This window comes from Sinohyriopsis cumingii, chromosome 6 (assembly GCF_028554795.1).
Source record: "Sinohyriopsis cumingii isolate HCF-2022 chromosome 6, ASM2855479v2, whole genome shotgun sequence".
Lineage (NCBI taxonomy): Eukaryota > Metazoa > Mollusca > Bivalvia > Unionida > Unionidae > Sinohyriopsis > Sinohyriopsis cumingii.
This window is the reverse complement of record NC_142966.1, coordinates 106,844,270-106,865,906: the sequence shown is the minus strand read 5'-3', so window position 1 is coordinate 106,865,906 and position 21,637 is coordinate 106,844,270. Positions and strand designations below refer to the sequence as shown.

The following is a 21,637-nucleotide window of genomic DNA, read 5'->3' as shown; positions in this document are numbered from 1 at the left end:
GTACAATATATATATATATATATATATATATATATATATATATATATATATATATATATATATATATATATATATATATACTGGCGAGTTACTCCTATCCATACCATCCAAAGAAACATAAACAAGTTATTTTCAGAAGATGCAGCATTGTGAAGGCAATTTGAAACCAACCTTAAAAGCCACATTCTAGTAACCCATTTTTGTGTTACGATATGTCTAGTTGTAAGTTATGAGCTGGACACACATTCTGGAAATTAAGGTAAAGCTACACAGTTTTATACTCAGGATGTGTTATATTCAATATGCACACACTGCACGATTAATGAAAAAACGTTTAATATATAGGAATTACACCCTTACGAAAATGATGGACACGGTCCAGCTAAGGTAAGCAACACATCCGTCGTCAGATGCAGGTGTTACACAAGTTTGCAGGCAATAGATGAAAAGGTTGCTGAAGGATGCCCAGGAACGAATTATAACCAGTATTATATTTTCAACAAATCATGGAGAGTAAGGCAAGGTGTCTCTGTTTTGTGGCCTACCACAGATGTTAATCTCACGTCCATTTACAATGCACATTTCATGTTAATAAGTGACTCTTTATATGAGTTATATTGGTAAATATATTGTAGAAATCTTTAGCACAGTTTAACGTTTTTGTTTTTGAACAAACTCTACATTTTTTGACTGTTTTCATCCCATATATATGCATCATATATATAATAGTAGGTATTTCCTTGTGATCTAAAAGATATAATACTGTCTGACAACGTGTGTATAAAATGTAAAAATGAATATATAACATACCTAGCTCATTCAGAAGATTTAGTCAATCAGCTCTCAACTTTATTCCAAGATAATTCATTAGTGAAAGATATCCCAATCATGTATATAAACACCCCGATATGTGTATGTGCGTGTCCCGCATGATATACAAGTTCTTTTTAATACGTTTTCGTATTTTATGTTCAAACTTTCTTTTAAACTCGCTTATCCAAATTTTTAAAATTTCTTTTACGTTTCTATTTTTACGTTGAAACTTTCCTTGTATCACTTCCGTCCTGAGGTGAGCAATTATGTTTCTTCTTTTTGCCCTGGCTGCCAAAAAATAGGTTGCAAAACTCCAAGTGGCATTCTGATTGGTTTACCTTTTTTCATTTTTATGTTCAAACTTTCCTTTCAGCTCGTCCGTCCCAATCTATTTATTTCTTCTACGTTTATTTTGTATGTATACACTGCATCATTGATATACCACGAGATGTATAATATAGTAGTATATCATTGACACAGCATACACATATTTATTTATGTCACATACAAATACACATATTCGTCTTTTGAACAGAGTTCAGATTGATTACAGGTAACTGTATGTTGACAGAGTGAATGAACTCCTCACATCCCTGCCGAGTGTGTCCGCTACGAAATGTAGTTATATGATTTTTTTTTTGCAATTTACAATCGCCTTTGTATATTTATAAGTTGATTGTTTTCTTTTTTGAGTGTCTATTTTTATTCACATTGATTAAATCAATATGATACACACTTATGATTTAAACATAAAAGATGGTTTAATGAAGAAGGTAGAGAACTATAAACACTGAATGTTCAGTCATTCACGTACCGGCGCATGGAAATCAGTGTGGGGTAGAAACTAAGCGAAATGACGAGCCAGCAAGAGGTAACTAAAATATGTAATACATGTACAGTTTATCAAAGTAATTATTCTGCTGTAATCGAAATTACTACCGACCATGAAATTGTTCTCTCTCTCTCTCTCTGCCGCACTGCAGACATCGTAGCGATATGACTAAAAAATTCTTAAAACTATATTAAAAATCCAAGTTAAACACACACACACACACACGAGTCCCTTATTGAACTGCTGATTCGGTTTTGTGAATACTAAGTGTGTGTGTATGATTTTGATTTTTAACTTAGCTTCAACAATTTTTCAGTCATATCGCTACGATGTCTGCAGTGCGACAGTTTATTGTGATGTCTAGCTTTGGGCATCATGCCGCAGACAGGTAACATCATTTACCACCCAGTCACATTATCCTGACACCAGTACGACCAGTCCTAACACTAAACTCCATAAGAGACTTACAATGTTATTAGTACTTTCCTCAAGCAACTCATAGCAAGAGTATATGTTTGAAGGTATATTTGGGAGAAAAAATCGTTATTTGTTTTTTCTTTTTACATGCCCAGTCTAACTAAATTATATTTCAAGTTTAAATTGCGTAAGTAAATTAAATAGAATAAATGAAATTCTGTCCCCCCATGTTGCTTCAACCACATACACTTGACTTGCTGGAGGAAAGTACTAATTATATTCGTGATAATAAGCTGAGAAGAGTTATCTTAAGGTAAATGGAAAACGCAGATTATATCATGGTTGAAAAAGAAATAGTGTAAATGACGAATGGGCACAGAGTTGACACTGGAGTGGCAGCCATTCTTGAGTTTAGTCAGTTACCACCGCACTGACTTCCACCCCACCTCTACCTTCCACGACACCCCATCCCACACCAACCCCTATCAGAATATTAAATGGTTGGTCTCTAATTGTAAACGTGTTCTGAGAGAGAGAGAGACACACACACACACACACACACACACACACACAGAATACATATAACTTACAAACGTGTAATTCAATGGGTAGCAATGTGTAGACTTGCAAATGAAACATTGATAAAGTATTGGTGATATGAATGACTGGCATTGCCTTTAATCCTTAATTACAATAAAGAGCGAATAGATTTGTAGGTAAAGGGATATTATCACATTCAAACGTTAGCACGGCAAAGTGAATAGAATATAATACAATTTCAAATAAACAAAGTGGATAAAAGTGGTTGCAATCAGTGAAATGCCTTCTTTCCCTCTCCCCATCCACCTCTTTGCCTCACTGTCTCTTGTACTACTGAATCTACTAATTGATAATTCTTTTTAAGTCTACACTTATATGTTTACTTCGTTTGCGTTGACATATGATATGTCGATTTTAGATGTAATTTCGACATAGCTGTCAGATGTGATTATTGTATGCATGCATGCATGCATGCATGTATGTATGTATGTATGTATGTATGTATGTATGTATGTATGTGCGTGTGTATGTGTGTGAGTGTGAAAGGTGAATGCTATTATTGAAACATTTGTGTATGTTAGGGATCTTTTTGCCACCTCACACCCACCCAAATCATTCGGAGAGAACTGTTGTACTGAATTTGGAAGGGAACTCGTGGAATTCGGTATTGGGGATAAGTGTATGTTTTATATCGTTTTGCGATAAGTTTGAAATATAGGTATATACATTTCAATGTATTGTGGCTCAATTCAAACATTATATAGCCGTCTGATACGTTTCATCCAGCCTTACATATCGAATCCAAAAGACACATGGCTTGTAGGAAAGTACAAGATAGGCAGGTAGCCCAAATCCCCCATATACGCCAACCGAATCAGGAATTTTAACCAGCTCATGCTCCAAGTCCGACAATTCAGAATCGAAAGCAGACTCGATCGCCAAAATCCCAGATCATTAAACAAACCCAACCGACTGATGCCTGCACAAAAGGCCATAAATCCAGAATACAATATAACTGGCTCAATCACCAAGCTCTAAACTAATAACAAACCCCAACAGACTGAATAACAAAAATGAAACGCAAACACAACAAACACAACCGTAAACCTCACCGAAAAGCAGCTAACTCAACTAATAGAAAAGGACAAACAGAGCGTAATTCTACAACAAAACTCCCATAGAGTTCAGAAACTGTTCATAAAGAGGTGTTTTAAAACATTGATCAAATATTGGAACGAAACCAGGTTTGGAAACTGTTGAAACGAAAAAGAGCGGCGATAATTTCGCTATTAAATACTCCCAGTGTGGGCTGATTATCGTAAAATGCTCAACAGGGCGACATGTTTTACAAACCCAAACCACAAGAATAAAATAAATGAGACTCGATCACATAAATCGCCACCTAATAACAGACCTTAGCTAATGAAAAAAGAAAGCTGAAACGCAAAAACAACAAACTCCGACGAAAAAAGCCATCTCAATCGCAAATTGATAAAGTGAGCGGGATTTAAAATCAAAACACACCATTGGCTTGAGAATGTTTATACAGGGGCGAGAAAAGAATTATCCAAATATTAGATCTCAACCTGTTTCCAAAAATTAAAAAAGAATATATATATATATATATATATATATATATATATATATATATATATATATATATATATATATAGCGTCTCTGATATAAATGCAGGACAGCGATCAGGGGGGCAAAAAGTCACATGTAGAAAGTCATCGGATGGAAAGCCACAATTTGTTTTTTCATTATTAGGAGAGAAAAAAAGTCGCACATTGAAATTTGTAATGCTACCTGGTTTTATATGACTCGGCTTACATAATTGTAACGTCTTCTTTGAGATATTAACATAATAAACAAAGTATCAGCTGTATGAATTTCGAAATACTTTCAAAGACATTTTATAACAATTTGCAACCATAAAGAGTATACACAGTGCTAACAAAAACTCACGTTGTTGTAACTGTCACTACTAATGCAAGCGTTCATTAATGACGTAATTTAAATGGTCTCAGTCTTAATCTGATATGTTTTGGGGACTGATGTATTTCTTATCAGCAACGTCACGAAGAAACTGCGTAATACTCTTTCTGCCCGAAATATGATCCATAGACACATTATTTATCTGTAGCAGAATTATACGTTTTGGTCCTCTTTTTACGATTGAGGTTCCTACTATATCTTTTTGCACTACTGTGGTAACTGTGACGTTTTCTCTCTAAGACCAGTACATACATATCCGCTTATTTTGGGTTGATTAGTGATGCTAGGTGAAAAACGTATTATTCCATCCCTAACATATGTTGTTGAAACGTGCGTTTCCCTGAATAGTTGTTGTGTGTACACTATATATGGCTGGTGGAAACAACGGTTGTACTGATTAGACGATGATAGCCAAGGTGTGTACTTAACCTGATGAAAAGAATTACTAGCGTAGACGGTGTCGAAATAGTTCACAAGTTATTCAGCCAATGTTGGTTCCTTTGGTATGATGATATGATGATAGCCGAATCGATTTCATTTGGTGCGTTATTTTTAACCTAAGTATATGCCTCATTAAAATAAAGTTTTTTCTTTAAATAAATAATTATATAATGACTTTTCATCATATAACTTTTGTCCTACTTGTATCAATAGTTGCGACTAGGCCTACATGCAGTTCCGATATCTTCTCGTATGCACTTTGCAACATTAAACATTCAAGATATGCCTTTATGTCCTACGTTTCTTCAACTACACCATTACTATGATAAACTTAAATTGTGATTTTATGTCCTATGTATTTTTGTGACTTTTTTTCTGCGAATTTCTGTCCTTTTACCTCAAAACCTATCTTACCTAGCACAATGGAACCTATAGCAAAGTCGAGCAACAAGCGAGTGATTTATTCACACAGAAACAAACCAGTAGGACGAAACAAAACCACTAATTCAGCAACGCGGACAAAACAATGAAAGAGCGTTCCGACTGAAATACAGATAGGGCAGCAAAATTACCGCTGTGGTACTATATTTAAAGTGGGAAATGTAACAGTAAATGACACAAGTGTTCCTCCTAACAAACAGTTCATAAAACAAAAGGCGGTGATGGAACCTTACAAACAAAGGCTGAAACTGATTCAGGTGTGCACACTGTGCACGTATAAAACTATTTTTAAAAGAGTGAAACAAACTTCCAATGCCGCAGATGGCAAAATGTGATACACATCATTGACAATGTATATGCAGTGCTTGGATAACTCTTACCCATGTCTAGATCACGCGGAGTTATCTCTCTTACGTGCGTTTGAGTACTTGGTTCAAATTGATGAGCTATGGTTGCGTTCTATGACAAACAATCTTGAAGTAGGATAGAACGAATATTTATTTGACCAAAACATTAAATTTTGAGGTCTTAGCAAACAACAGTTGATACCGTGATGCATATATTCATCGAAATCATCTCAGAGTATCCACAGAAAATCGTACATATTGGTACCGTTATAAACTGTAATAGTTTGATATAGTACAAACACGTAGGCATTGAATATATTTGGTCAAATATTAAAAATGTTTACTAATAAAATACATACTGTTATGTATATCTATAGTATGTATATTAGTTTCATAATAAATAAATAATAATAGTTTTTGAAAGTGTCATTTAGCTATTGATAATTTTAATGCCAAAATTCCTATGATCGTAGATTGCACTATAGCGATGATTCATTGATAAGTTTCATGGTTAAGTCACACTGATAAGTGCAAGTAAACATCACGTGATCCAACAATGACATGTGGACGGGTAAAAGGTGAGACGGACCTATTTCCTGATTGGCTGGAACTGGAACAATTGACCTATTTGCTGCAAAATGATTTCGAACTACCATATGATTCATTCAAACGCTTTGAATTTCATTCCAGCTATTTCGTGCTTTTTACTATCTATGTGAATTGCAGTGCAGAACTATTCATTCTTGATAACACGGTCGGTCTTTGAAGAGATGCACATTGGGGAGATAGATTTATGTATTTAAGCTTAAATCATTCGTTCAAATTATTGTGACTTAACAATTATTTAAAGGATATTTGGTTAATAGCTGAACGGAATGACTGCTAATTCATTCTAGGACATTGGGATTTCTAGCTCTTGGAATGAATTCATTTCAAGGAAATTTTGATTAATAGCTGTATTGGAATTACCTTGAGTTTATTTATAACGTAGTGATTATTCTTTTTTACTGGCACATCAGTACAGTACAGTCATCATTCAAAATATCTTTGGAACATATTTAGATTACTGTTTGGATTTTTAGAAATTCATTGACTATGCTATAAATTATATTTAATTCTTTCATTTATAGTTTAGGGAAACAAATTAATGCTTTAAAAATGTATATATAACTTGGTGGTTATCGCTCTTTCGTCTTACACAGTTTAAAATCCTAGAGTCTTAATAACGGAATCTTCAGAAAATAACATGTTGATTTGGAAGGGAGACTCTTGATAAATACAGCTATTGCAAACAGTTGTATGGACTCATATAAGTGATACAGCTGTCCGATTTTGTGCCTTGCAACCTCGGTTTGCTTAGGAGGCAGATAAAAGACGCCCATAATATCAGAATTGAGAGGTGTGCATAAATGCACATTTAAATGAACCGTAGATGGCAATGGCTATCGATAAGCGACTTAAATCGAATGAACGAACAACGTTTTGAGAAAAGACCAAGATGATTTACCTAACATGTGTCTTATCCCGTATTTTAGGAAACAATTACAATAAAATAGGCCGATGTTGGTGCATATTTCACAATTGCAAATAAACGTGGGCTTTAAAATTCACCCATATGATTGACAAACATATTACTTTTATGTACAGCTTAATTGACAGCATTAATGACCTGCTTTACCATACCTCTATATAAAGGTGATTGATAGCTTAGGATTTTACATGGTGAGAAATATAAATGTGTGACAATAACATTAAAATCGATTTCACTAAAAGTATTTACTTCTTTGCCCTTCTAGAATTAAAAGATACAATATTCATACATAGTTATGTTATAATGTGCGTTGATTGCTGTTGAAACAGTACAGAAGGAGTGAATATAGTTTTCAACCAAACAGCCATATGAAATATGTTTTGTGCTGGTAACTTGTAGATAGAGGAATGTAAAACCAATGGAACACACTCTCTTTAATTTTGCACGTATTATCTTAAATAATTTTGGTGCTATGAACATATTATCAAATTCTGAGAATGTCTGTTGTGTCGATGTGTTTTAATAAAGCCGTACTTTTGCAACAAATTTTGTAAAGGTCAAAAAATACCATAACTATAAAATTTGCTTCTTACTTAACTGTTCGTTTCAGTTTGTGTGTTGCTTTGTGTCCATATGTAAAATGCAATCACGAGATGATGGTTTTATAAATGAAACTCTATATCACAAATAACAGCATGAATAAAATTATGTTTGCTATGCATACGCATTTATGGAAAAATATGCATTTGTCTTGATGACAAAAAATTCACATTTGTTATATTTGATATTAAATACATATTTTATTGATAATAATACACGTATCTACCTGTTTCCTTACAAATGCAGAGAATTTATCACAATATCTGACGTTATGAATTGCTGTGTTATCGTGTGGTCAAGATTCCATTAAAATGATTCCATTATATTTTTTTTTTTTACAATGAAATGTACATGATGCACATTGGACACATTTTCTTTAGCATCCCGTATAGTCTGAATAAATTACACATATTTTATTTTTATCCCAAAAGATACAAAATTGGACTAAATAATTCATTTATGTTCTAACTAGATATAGTAGCACACTTTCTCAAAACTTAAAAGTCTTATAATCCTAGGACCCTGTGTAATCTTACTCGCTACACACAATCTCCAGTGTAAACTGTACCATGTGGTAGGCCTAAATTTGGATACTTGAATAGTAACTGCGGTACCATTTTTCCTGCAAAACAATGGAATGATCCGATAAGGTAAAATTAACCGTACATTTTTATGATGTTACTGAAGACAAAGTTGAACTTTTATATATTATGTTTCGACAGCACTTCATCTCAACAAAAGAACGGAAACTGATGTTCATCATTATACTATCCACGCAACTATGGACGTCGGTTCCTTATACACCAGCATCTCTCACGAAGATTCGGAGAGCTCAAGGGCACTGTAGAATTAGACTATACATAAATAGTTACATTGAGGAGGCTATTAGCAAAGCTAGACCCATCGACATATGAGCTCTCCTGAAATAAAACACCACAAAACCCAACAAATGCGTCCCCTTTGGGTTTTCATTTCAGTCGGATTACTCAAAGGTGCAACAGATCATTTTGAGGCATTCGTACTAAACTGTCCTCAGAACATCTGCGCATATTTCAAGAATTCACCGTGGTTGGAAGGACATTAGGTACGTGCCAAGGTAACTTTGAAACAAAACGACTGAAGTTAGTTTCACCATTAATCAGAAGTTTGTTGAATGAAATAGAATACTACAGTTACCATTAGTAACGGATTGTGCCAACGAAAAAAAAAAGGAATTAAGAAAATGTTTGTAAAAACATATAAATAATCAAGATTGCTAGTTTATTTTCAGGCACGAAACTGATTTATAGCTGATTCACAATAGTGACATTGAATAAAGAAACATAAAGCTAACTACAAATGTGAGACTTTTTAAAAACAAAGTGATACAAAAATACTAATTTTGTGATATCTTCTGCTATTGTCTACATTTTCTGCAATGGATAAAGATGACATTTATTAATATACTAATAATTAATACACGAGCTGAGTGAGTTAGTGTCATATACAGAATACAGATATATGCACTTGCATTAAACAAGTTCACAAATGTCACAGTTTTCTATTCCATATAACTGATCGTCCGTCTGTCCATCATAAAACCACTTTTTAAATCGACAGACAAGAATGCCCTAAACTAGTTAGTTAATTTGACCATGTAGCATAAATGTGACAAATGATACTATTTTGGCTCTTTTTCTCTTTGACGGATTAGAAAGTTTATATGTTCAACAGTTTCCATGACACTGATATTTTGAAATATATATGAGCAATTCTAAATCCTGTTCTGCGTAAGGATATATACATCCATAATTTTAAATTCACTGATTAAAGATATAATTAAGGCATCAATTCCACAACACAAGTTTATTCTAAAGGCTGACATTGTCTGTCGTAGTGAATATACATGTTATCATTTGCACCTTGTATGCAATGTACAAAGCCCAACTCCATTTTTAAATCCAAGATTTTCTTTCTTCATTTTTTTCTGATCTAAGCATATAATTGACTAAAGGAAGTTGAAGGAATATGTTAACAAGGGGATTAAAAAAATCGAAATGCCATTATTTAATTTAAGTCTAAATTCTGATGTGGACATATTGATTATTTGGTCTATGGTGTTAGTTTACACAGATGATGCAATATCTCGTATCTCGATCTTCGTTGTACAAACATTTTCTCTTAATTCTTCATACATGTTTTCAAATTCTGATAAATATAGTGTTGATAGCAAAGAAGATTGTACAAATAATTCAAGTTAGTTTCAAATATAAAACATATTATTCATAAATGCAAATGGATATACGACATAAATAAAGAATTTCACTTCAAAAGGGAAGACAAGGACTTTTAAAAATTCTTAATGGTATTGCTCATATAGCGCATTATCTATAATGGGAAACATCCTTCATGCAACGATTATTAACTCCACATAAATCTAGATCAGGTTGACTAATCTTCATTCACCTTGTGCAACCCCCTTGAGAAGCAGTGGACCGCTTTTATGTAGATAAAGAGCTGGCCAAACGACAAATGCAATTTTCGGTCCTTTTCTTGTATATTCTCTGTATACATCTCTTGCAAATGCTTGCCCTTTAGAAGCTGTAAAATCAATCCATACTGGTGGAGTTTGAACTTGCATATGCCAACAAAGTGTTACGCATTCTTCAATGAATATTTTACATGCCTTCATTGCCTTCCTATTCCTTTTCTTCATATTTTCATTATTCACAAACGCCTACAAGGAATGGAATAAAGAATTATTACTTTTTAGAACATTATAATATGCTTAAGAACCAAAACCAATAACAAAACATTAAATACACCACAGTATCTATATCACGTAACCGAGAAATTTTCCGTGTAATGTCGACATAGTTTGCAACTTTGTATCGTTGATAAACACTGTTGTTAAATCCCAAGGAAAGTACACACATATCATTACGACGAACCATATTCTTGTAGGTTACTTGGTGTAATTTATATTTCAAGGTATTAATCCAGCCCAACTTCCTTTTCTCTCTCACTCCACATTTCTAAGTAGTTGTCCGTAATGCATGCGAGGGAAGGGGGGTGGGACAGAAAGCAGAAATGATTGCGAAGTAAATGTGTACTATATCAAATTCATTTAGAAACTAGGATTAAGAATACTTTTTATCGTTATTTTCATACATCACTAATGATGAATGTGTGGAAATTCATCATTGATCTAGAGTCAACTGCACGGTCGCGAGATTGTTTAAATTTGCGTAGTATTGCGCTATGGGCGGATTACAATTTGATATACCAGTAGCATTGGTATATCAAATTGCTTTATACCAACACTTAAAAAGCCATGTCTTTTTGTATGTGGTATATATATATATATATATATATATATATATATATATATATATATATATATATATATATATTAAAGTGACATAGACAGACATACACAGATACAAAATGGTACAGTTATTCTAACTATTCTTAATGTGATTCGTATTTTCGTTTGTTATATACCTACATAACGTAAGAGACAAACCCTGAGAAAATCAAGAACACTTTCAGTCACGTTTGAGCGGACTTAAAAACAAATTGCGTGTACTAACATGACACATCCTGAAACAGGGCATATGGGCCGAAAAAAGATGCATGCCATCATGAAACTGATTGAAAATGAAAATATACACGTTCTTCTCCTGTGAAAAGAAATTGATTTTATCGTATTGTTTGACTAAAGGCATCGGTTTATATCAGGAAAGATCTCTTCCGCCTTTTATTTTTGAACTGAATCGCATATCAGAAGCTGCGCATCACCAGACTATTTCGTTTCAAAAGCAACACTTTCGCTCGAGCTGCGTTTGGAATCCTTTGACATAATTATGTCTACCTTGTTCGGTACAGATAATAGTTCAAAAAGTCAAATGACTATACTAGAATTAGCTATGTTAATTGATGAATATTCTTGTGATTCAGATCAACAGTGTTATACTTATACAATCAGCTAAAGAATTAATTCAAATGGGATCGTGTTTCTAATCTACATACATATTGATAAATGAGCAATGCACTCTAGGAAATGAAATTCAGTTCTGGAATCACTCTCAGCTACATGTTAAAAGTTTCCTTTTTACTAGGAGCTGTCTGTTAATATAACGCTGAAGCATCCTTTTATTGGTATAGTAGATAGGCAATGCACATTATTTGTCATGAACATTCTATATTTTCAGTCAAACAGAAAGGCATAAAATAAGTTTAAAAAGAAAGTATCGGAAATTTAGTTTAACTAACTTTCACCTCTATTTGAATAATATATACGTAATGAGTGAACACGTTACATGCCCGGATCGAAATAAAAACTCATCACTACAAATAACATTAATTAACAAACTATTTTATATGCTTTATTGCTCAAACAATGACCGTACAAAATATTTCCGGGGACCTATTGCGCGTGTTGCTAGATTATCTTCTATGATATACTTTTATTTTAAATAGAATTTCAAGGGTGCAAAAATAGAAAAGTAGAAGCTTAACGTGACCTTTATTTTCCTTTTGTATATTAAAATTATGAAAACTTGACAAAATATCTCACCACTAAATAAATGTTACACAAAAGGATGTCATATTCCAACTGTAATCCCTAAACCTTAATATGCGTTTCTAAGCTCTTAAGTACGACCTAGCGGGTATAAACATTTTTATTCATCAACACAGTTTAGGAAATGATCAAATAATGACTCCATTGAAGAAATGCTTCAACTTTCTCTGCCTTGTATTATCATGAATCTTAGCGACATATGAAAAATGCTTACCTTAACAATGTTTGTGCTTGCCACATTGCTACTCAGTTTTGCTGCCTCACTTAAATGCTTGGCCAATATTTCATTGACTTTATAATTTTGTCTTCCCTGCGAATGAAGCGACGAAATATGCGATTATAGCAATAAAGAATTATATGATCATACAACAATACTAATACGAAATGAAACAGGAAAATAATCCCAACACACGTTAAACATATACATAATGAAAATCACGACATCTTAAATTGCAAATTTAATAATTAAATGATTGATCTAGCACAAACGACTTTACAGAATAACACACATGAAGCAGTTTGAAATAATACAGGCCACATGATATATATATATATATATATATATATATATATATATATATATATATATATATATATATATATATATATATATATATATATATATATATATATACACGTACACCTTTCAGTAAGCAAAGCAGATACATGCATGCACATGCATTATCACACATATGAGATCCATTACCCACAGATGAAAACAAGTGATCATTTTCGTCTGGGAAATTCGTTATAACGTACGATCATTTTAGTCGTGCTCAAATCCATTTTTCATGTAGCATTAGTATACTATCTTGCAATTAAATACTGTACAGCGTAATTATGTTACGGGGTTTACGTTTCAGGATATTAGTGGATAAAGGAAATTGCCGATTATAATTCCATTTCCGCTTAGTAATTTATTCAAAATTGTATCTTGCAAACATTTCACTTTAGAGTATTTTGTCAAAGGGTACTATCTACTATTTTGTTTCTCGCAGTGGCAGTGTATGATTGTAACAGGTATATCAGACATCAAATGCCCTTGACATGTTCTCTGACGTTTTCCTATTCTTTGTTTTGTGTACTTTCGGCTTGCTTGTGCTATTTATATCTTTTTTCCTGATTTACATTTTTGCCATGGAGAAGGAAAATGATTATACGTGGACAAGTGTGTAGAAGACTTAAATGACAATTTTTAGCATTTTATCTTGCTGTAGTTCAAAGCCTCATACTTATATCGTTAATTATGTATAATGTAAATTATTTAAATAAAAAATGCTTTCATAATATTGGAAATGTGTGCACACGCAATCTACTCCTGTAGATCGATATTGACTTACACGATTATTACTTGTGTGACCACACTACTTGCAATATTATCATCATGATAGGATAATGTCCGTTCGTTCGTACTTTTTCGCGAGAACATTGTAGACAAATATAAGTTAGTAAAATTGAAATGTAATATTCATGATTTACAGATAAATTATTACATTTTTACAATGCAATGTTTCTAGATTTTACACACTTTTTAGAAACGGAGTTAGAATTTTTCACGAAAATCTTTTCACAATATTGTTAGATTGTCATCACTTTACATAAAGAAAATAAGTTTTTGTTTTTTATTTTTTCTCAGTTTCAACGCGTTTTGGTTTTCCGGAGTGGTACCACTGACTCAGTCGTGGCAAATTATGAACAGCGCAGAAGCAAAAAATGATCTTACCTCAACGTCTTCCATACATTTAGCTGGATCAAACATTATTTTTGCCAGCGTTGACTTCTGCTCATCCCGAATTTGCTGGCAAAACTCATATCCATCCTATTGATTGGAGAAAATGTCATATTTTCAGAGCGCATCAAAATTGTGTGTGAAAGGATTATCCGACATACGGGATTTCCACGATAAAATTAACATAACGTATTTGCACCCTTTACAACAAAAATTATTTCTTCCACCAAGATGTACATGGAAAGACAACGGCTTTAAAGTATTGTGTCCTTTAATTTCACCAATGAATGCTGTGTATTTGTTCCTTTCATAAACAATCACAACGGATCCTTCTGATCAAAAGAAATGAGTGCCTTAGATTATATGATTTACATTTTGAAGCAGAAATGTCATATGCAAAGGAAAACAGAAAGAGTCATTTCCTGAAATGTTTATAATTGTTCAGTCGTATCAAAAGTAAAACTAAGAAAAATCATACCAGCAATCACTTTAAATGAAACGGATTTTTCACAGTGATCTATAATTTAATTTATCTTAATATAAATATGTGCTTATATAATTTCTTTAGAACGAATTTTTCATACGTATTACACAAATTTAATCGGATATTTTCAAATAAAATCCTTTGCACGCGCACATACAGATATGGCTGTTGTACCTGGCTTAATTTTTGTGTTGCAGGAAAAAAGGGTCGAAATTTAATAAATGGCTGTTGTACCTGTTTTAATGTTTGTGTTGCAGGCAAAAATGGTCGAAATGTAATAAGTGTATAAGCAAATGAGTTTTGCAAGCTTTGGAAACAATGTATGCATAAACTAAATTGTAATATGTCAATCGAACAGTCATTCATCTTTACCAATACGCACATTGTAATTTTCCCTTGCAAAATATGACTCGGCTGCCTAGATGGACCTTATACGGAATCATATTTTAATATTGCTAAATAAGAAATGTACTAATGATTAGTTTGCGTTCAAATAATGTAATCTGCGGTATTTCAATACTATGCATCGTGCACTAATATTTTAAGTAGTTTAATCTAATCCTTTTATATTGCATAGGAAAACCTTAACGAAATAAATCTCCGTATTATCTTGTCTCGACACAGTTCGCATTACTATCCTACTATATGTACAAGTAATAATGAAATAAGTTATGAACTTGTTTTAATAAATGACGCCAAAGGTTGGCCAGTATTACGTACAATGAGAATGTTATACAAACAACAGATCAGAGCCTCATCGCATTCTCCAGGATTCATCTTGGAAAGATTCTCGAATGCATCCGTCCATTGATTATCATAGAGCTCGGAATACATTTCCGCCAATTTTGTTGGTCTCTTTGGATCACTCAGATCAGCTATAGAGGCATTGTCATGAGTTAACTTGGCCCCAGCAAGTTCGCTCAGTCTTGAGATAAAAACAAGTACAAATCGTTCAATAATGTAGCATAATAGATCCATTTTATGATAGCAAAAGTAATAGTGTTCAAAAGAAAAGGTTTCTGACATCCTCATGAGAATTCCGATTGCATCAGAGAATTTGCCTGACATTGTTATAATCATAAATATGTAAATAGACCTCTTCCTGGTTGGAACGAATGCAAACTCTGAATTGTTGGATTGTAATTATGCAACTCTCACACATCCATCTATCCATCCACACACACACACACACACACACACACACACACACACACACACACACGCACACATACATACATACATGTCCAATCTAATCACGAAGGTGAACATAAAATGCACAAGTACTAATCTTCTAACACCAATCCTGTCCCTGAAAGAACAAACATTTGACATATTTGGCTTGGTCATTTAAGCTTTGTGCATTTTGCACTTGCATTAGTGTCAAGAGAATCAAACAATCACCAAAACTCAGTGCTAGATTTCTAAATCAGAGGTAAATTACGGTATCAAAAGAATTGCAAGAAGTTGTAACCCTTAATAATATAACAGTGCAATTGTAACACGTTGTGTCGCTTAAAGCCCTGCTAGTTTTGCTGATTACATACCTCATACGTAATGAGTCCACTTGATGCACTAGTTGACTATTCTGCTCCGTCAAATGCTCGTGCGTTTTCGTCATATTTTCCAATCGTTTGGCGTTTCTCACGAGCTCTGCACGCAAACTACGGAGATATAAACCTAGTTTGAAGGGATCTAAATTATGAATGCGTTATATTATTTAAATCCGTCTATCAAAAATGCAATGCAATTTGTTACATATTGCACCTAATTTAGAGAAGCCGAAATAAGAAGGTAGCAATTATATTCAGATTCTTACAGAAGGGCAAAAAATTAACTATTTGTAATTATGACTAAATGGGCATGTCAAAACATTTTGGTGAATCGAAGAAACGTGACGTGTCAAGATATATATATATATATATATATATATATATATATATATATATATATATATATATATATATATATATGCAATAAACTGAAATGTGCAAAACGAGTGTCTAACTAGCCTGATCGCTTTCGACACTTAATGTGTCTTTTTCAAAGGCAAATATAATATACAGACAAGACAAACAAAGAAAACAGAAAAAGCCGTTCTGTTTGCAATATATATATATATATATATATATATATATATATATATATATATATATATATATATATATATATGCAATAAAATGAAAAGTGTAAAACTAGTGTCTAACTAGCCTGAGCGCTTTCGACACTTAATGTGTCTTTTTTTTAAGGCAAATACAATATACAGACAAGACAAACAAAGAAAACAGAAAAACCGTTGTGTTTGCAATATATATATATATATATATATATATATATATATATATATATATATATATATATATATATATATATATATATATATATATATATATAATGTCCAACGAACAGAGCAAACTAGATTTCAAGTATTTAAGCGTTGTTGACTCTCATTAAGCGTTTGTCGAAGACACATACAAAATAGAGACAAGACACATAAACTAATCACAAAATATAAATTATAATAGGTGTGCATGAAATTGTGTAAGAGTGGCAATGTTTGAAAACGTCCGATGCAGAGCCAAAATGATTTTAAATCAGATAATAAAGGTGGCAACCTAATGGGTATCAGCATAAAACAGTACGAAATATATCGCGATCTGTTAATGCACATAACGTGGTATCCCGGATAATTAATTATCTCTTTTATCATAGTACTGGCTATAATAAGAAGAATATCAGCACGAAGAGCAAAACAACCAGTCATAAGTATAGGTAAATGAACAATTAGTAAAATAAATTAATTATTTCACTAGACACTTTGGATTGCAAAAACATTATAATTCCATCTGCCTGTGTGGGTGCCCTTAGGGAGTTTTCGTATGTTAGGCGTGTTGGTTTAGTATCTGACGACGGCTTATTAGTAAGATTCCTTGCCGTTTATGTTTTCAGAACTCCAGTATTGTCTGCAAGCAACTGAAGTATGTATTATATCACTGAAATTATAACATGGGGAAGGTAATTATGGTACAAAATGGACTTCGGTCTAGCTTCTTTGTCATCCAAACAGATCTGTGAAGATTAATCATTTCTTGCTTTTCGATTTCTCCAACGTACCGAAGAGCGGACATTTTACTTGCGATGTTATAAATTACGTTCTATGTTGTCACATCAAGGCTAACGTTAATAAAAAGCCCAAACCATATTGTGATGCGTGTTCCCTGTTTTGATTAAAGGTGCAAAACATTTGAAGAAAAGATACCAACACATTCTCAAGAACAGTGACGATCGCAAAATTAAACAAACACGGTAAAAACAAAACGTAAAAAAACCAAATATAAAAGAAATTAATCTATGCTTTTGAATGCTAATTAAAAACTATGCTCAATGTACACACTTATGAAAGAAGTTAAGCGTTTTATCTAGTTACCAACACTATCTAGAAGTAGTAAACGGTTAAATAGGTGTTAGTTCCAATCTACTCAGTAACTTTTACAGATATCTACACCTTTTCCTTCTCAGCAGCACAATGACTCATGTTGGCGAACATCATTATCCATCCTGATTAGTGCCGATGTATGAATAACAATTATTCACTCCATTGTAATGCTCCCTTTATAGACTTGGTGGACAGAGTTTAATCTGTAGTTGTTTGTCAGCATATTCCGCGTTTCCTTAATACAATTTAAAAAAAATTGCATTCAAACATATTTTTTAAAAAACTAAAAATCAAGAAGCGTTGCTTCTGTTTTGGTTTTCTCATGTATCGCTTAATATGGCTGTGTTAAATTATTTCCTGGAATAAGAAGCTAAACTTTGTCACAACGCCATGACTATTGTTTTGTTTAATATTCTTGATTAATCGAATGGATTAGAACCAAACTTGTTATGAGTATAGTCTGCTGTGATAGTACGACATACATAAATAAAGTAGTATGTATCAAATTAGGGATATGCAAGGAAAGTAGCCAACTGAATCTTCTAATTTTGATAAAAAATATATTATTTATGACTGATCGCAGTAATATCTGGTACATAAACACACTGATTCGAGGTTGCATAAATTTCACTTACCCCTCCTTCTCTTTCATTTGTTCCAGGATATGGTGTGCATTAGCATAATGTATACTACACTTGTCACCATGGGCGGATGGCTGTGTATTCGTTCCAGATGTATATCTTCCTGCTATGGTTTTTGCATAAATGCTATGTGAGCTCTCTTTCGGAGGATCTGTCAAAACTGTTCCGGTCCTATCTAGTTTAGCTACTTTTGAGAAACTGCAGAGCTCCTCGAGAAGACGGGCAGCATATTTGTCTTCCCTGCATCAAAACATATGACAATTATTTTTCATTCAAATTTACGACAAAAATATATACATGTTCAAAGGAATTTTATTTGAAATTATGCAGCTGACCAATAGGTGCATTTAGTGAATTAAATTAAGGCAGAGCTGTTTATGATTCACGGATGAAGTCGGAGTATGGTAGTATTGATGGTAGATGAGATGGACGCTATTTAGGAATTTTCTGCGAACGAATGTCATTTTACGTTTCCAATGTCACTTACGACAGATTTTAAATACTAGCCTGTGACAAAAAAATAATACAATTTATCCTTTCCTATTACTGTTAAATAATGACATTGACTCCCGTATCCAATGTGTTCAATCTATCCCTTTTTTGTACATACATTTGGAAAAAAAACAATAACAAACAATGCATCGGATCTTGGCACATGCACGCTGTTAAGATTATTTATATAAGTAATTTAGAAAATAACAGTTACTGTGCAAATATATCAAAATTCGCTAAGCATGAGAAACTTTGTATTGTTACACGCACACGGGTATTTACTTGACCGAGCGGTTGTCAAACCCTGGCGCGATTCTCGCTAGAAGTCATAAGTTTCTCCGACTTTCCAAAGACTTCCATACAACCTCAGTTGTAAATAGAAAGCCCGACGTGTCCATTCTATACCTAAATATTCCTCTAATTAATGCAAGACCACAGATAAACCAAACTGCCAACTATCTATCAACCGTACATCTGCGTGTTTTGGCTTCATTATGTTTCCGTACCACCAACCGTTCACACCTTAGAACATATATGAGTACTCCCTAACAATGGGAACTATTTTAACTCCGCCACCTTAGGCCAGTCAATGTATGCTTTGCAGGCACATTTCGCCGATATAACTGCACCATATTCGCCCACATGGCGACATAAACGGTGTCTGTCAAGTCCCTTTTTATTTATTCCCTTGTGTAATTTACCGATTTAATACCGTATGTACTGTCCTTGCAGTCACACTACCAATGTATACCACTAGATTTTAATATGTACTATTTTACTACAGGGATATTCATTCGGTTTTGGTCGGAATTCACTGCTAGTAAACCAGGACATCATGGAAACACACCAACACTTCACTCCGTGACGTTTGCTTCTATTAATTAGCTCATTAGTTCGGGCCAGGAATATTTCCATAGCGCCGAATTCCAATAATCAAACAAGTAATCACACAAATCTAAGAATTGCTTAAAACGGGGCGCTATAACCAAGTGCACATACTCTAAATTTACTACAGTATAAAGAGGAATGTGGAGGGTCAACCAATCAAGCCAGGTCCCATGTCCGATCCTGGGTACATTTTTTTAAGAGTAACAATATCCATCATAACTACATTTAGAAATGGTGACATGACTAAGCATTATGGTGCACAGATATAGTGCTCCACTATAAGCAGCTTCTTAGGTTAAGACTAATGTGCCAGACTGAAAGTATACAAGATATCGTATCCCAAATTACGACTGTATGCACATTCATCGATCAACTTCCAGCTGCAATACCTAGCATAAGACGTGAAACAAGCAGGCAATATATCTTCAAAAGTATTAGAAAATTAAATTTTAGATTCGTTTTCTAAATACCACCCCTGGATCTCGATGGGTATTGAAGATGTATGAAATCCTAATGACCACATTACGGTTTTCATTTAGGATACAACAAAGAAAATTGCAGAATTTTTGTATGCTACAAATTTAATATATATATATATATATATATATATATATATATATATATATATATATATATATATATATATGTGTGTGTGTGTGTGTGTGTGTGTGTGTGTGTGTGTGTGTAGTATGTATGCTGTACAAATGATGTACCACGAGTTGTATAAAGTTTTCATTTGAAAGAAAAATTAACATAACGACTGGTATATCACTGATACAGCATACATTATATATATATATATATATATATATATATATATATATATATATATATATATATATATTCTTTCTTTATTTATTTATTAATTTATATCGTTCCGGGCAGCTGTGTATTGACCTAGTGAATTCACTCTTCACATCCCTGCGAGTGTGTCCACTATGAAATGTAGTTGTATGACTTTTCTTGTAGTTCGCAATCACATTTGCAAATTGATAAGTTTATTGTTTTCTTTTTTGAGTTTCTATTTTTATTGAGATTGGTTAAGTCAATGTAAGACACGCTTATGATTAAAAAATGAAATATGTTTTTTCATGAAGAAAGTAGAGCACTACAAACACGGTTAGCATCTTGTACGCTCAACCTGAACCCTCAGATTTCAGGCACTAGCGTATGGAAATTAGCGTGGAATATAAACTAAGCAAAATGACAAACCAGCAAGAGGTAATTAAACTATTTTAATATATTTACAGTAGATCGAAGTCTTTATTCTGTTATAATTAAAATTTCTCAAGACCATACAATTCTTTCTCTCTCTCTATCTCTCTCTCGCTCTCTCTAGATTTCTTTGGATGGTTTGACTTAACTTTACCATCGTTTTTACGTCCAGAGACATGGTCGTATGACACAAGCAAGAATCCCCAACACTCGTATTTTCATGTATTTTC

At 33.2% G+C, this 21,637-nt stretch overlaps 1 protein-coding gene across 5 annotated transcripts in view; it reads right to left on the bottom strand.

Moving 5' to 3' along the window:
• Positions 1-9,207: 9,207 nt before the first annotated feature.
• The window catches only part of LOC149797656 (uncharacterized), an 81,123-nt gene continuing 68,693 nt past the window's right edge, over positions 9,208-21,637 (bottom strand). For 4 of the 5 annotated variants that reach the window (XM_089962564.1, XM_089962566.1, XM_089962565.1 and 1 more), the window contains 6 exons: positions 18,807-19,052; positions 16,283-16,399; positions 15,459-15,663; positions 14,249-14,344; positions 12,740-12,835; positions 9,208-10,677 (listed from right to left, as the gene is read on the bottom strand). In XM_089962564.1, the coding sequence (XP_089818690.1) occupies positions 10,399-10,677; positions 12,740-12,835; positions 14,249-14,344; positions 15,459-15,663; positions 16,283-16,399; positions 18,807-19,052 (1,039 nt within the window). In that variant the 3' untranslated portion in view covers positions 9,208-10,398. Of the gene's footprint in view, positions 10,678-12,739; positions 12,836-14,248; positions 14,345-15,458; positions 15,664-16,282; positions 16,400-18,246; positions 18,407-18,806; positions 19,053-21,637 lie in introns of those variants that run through there. The other variant, XM_089962568.1, reaches the window with a different exon arrangement.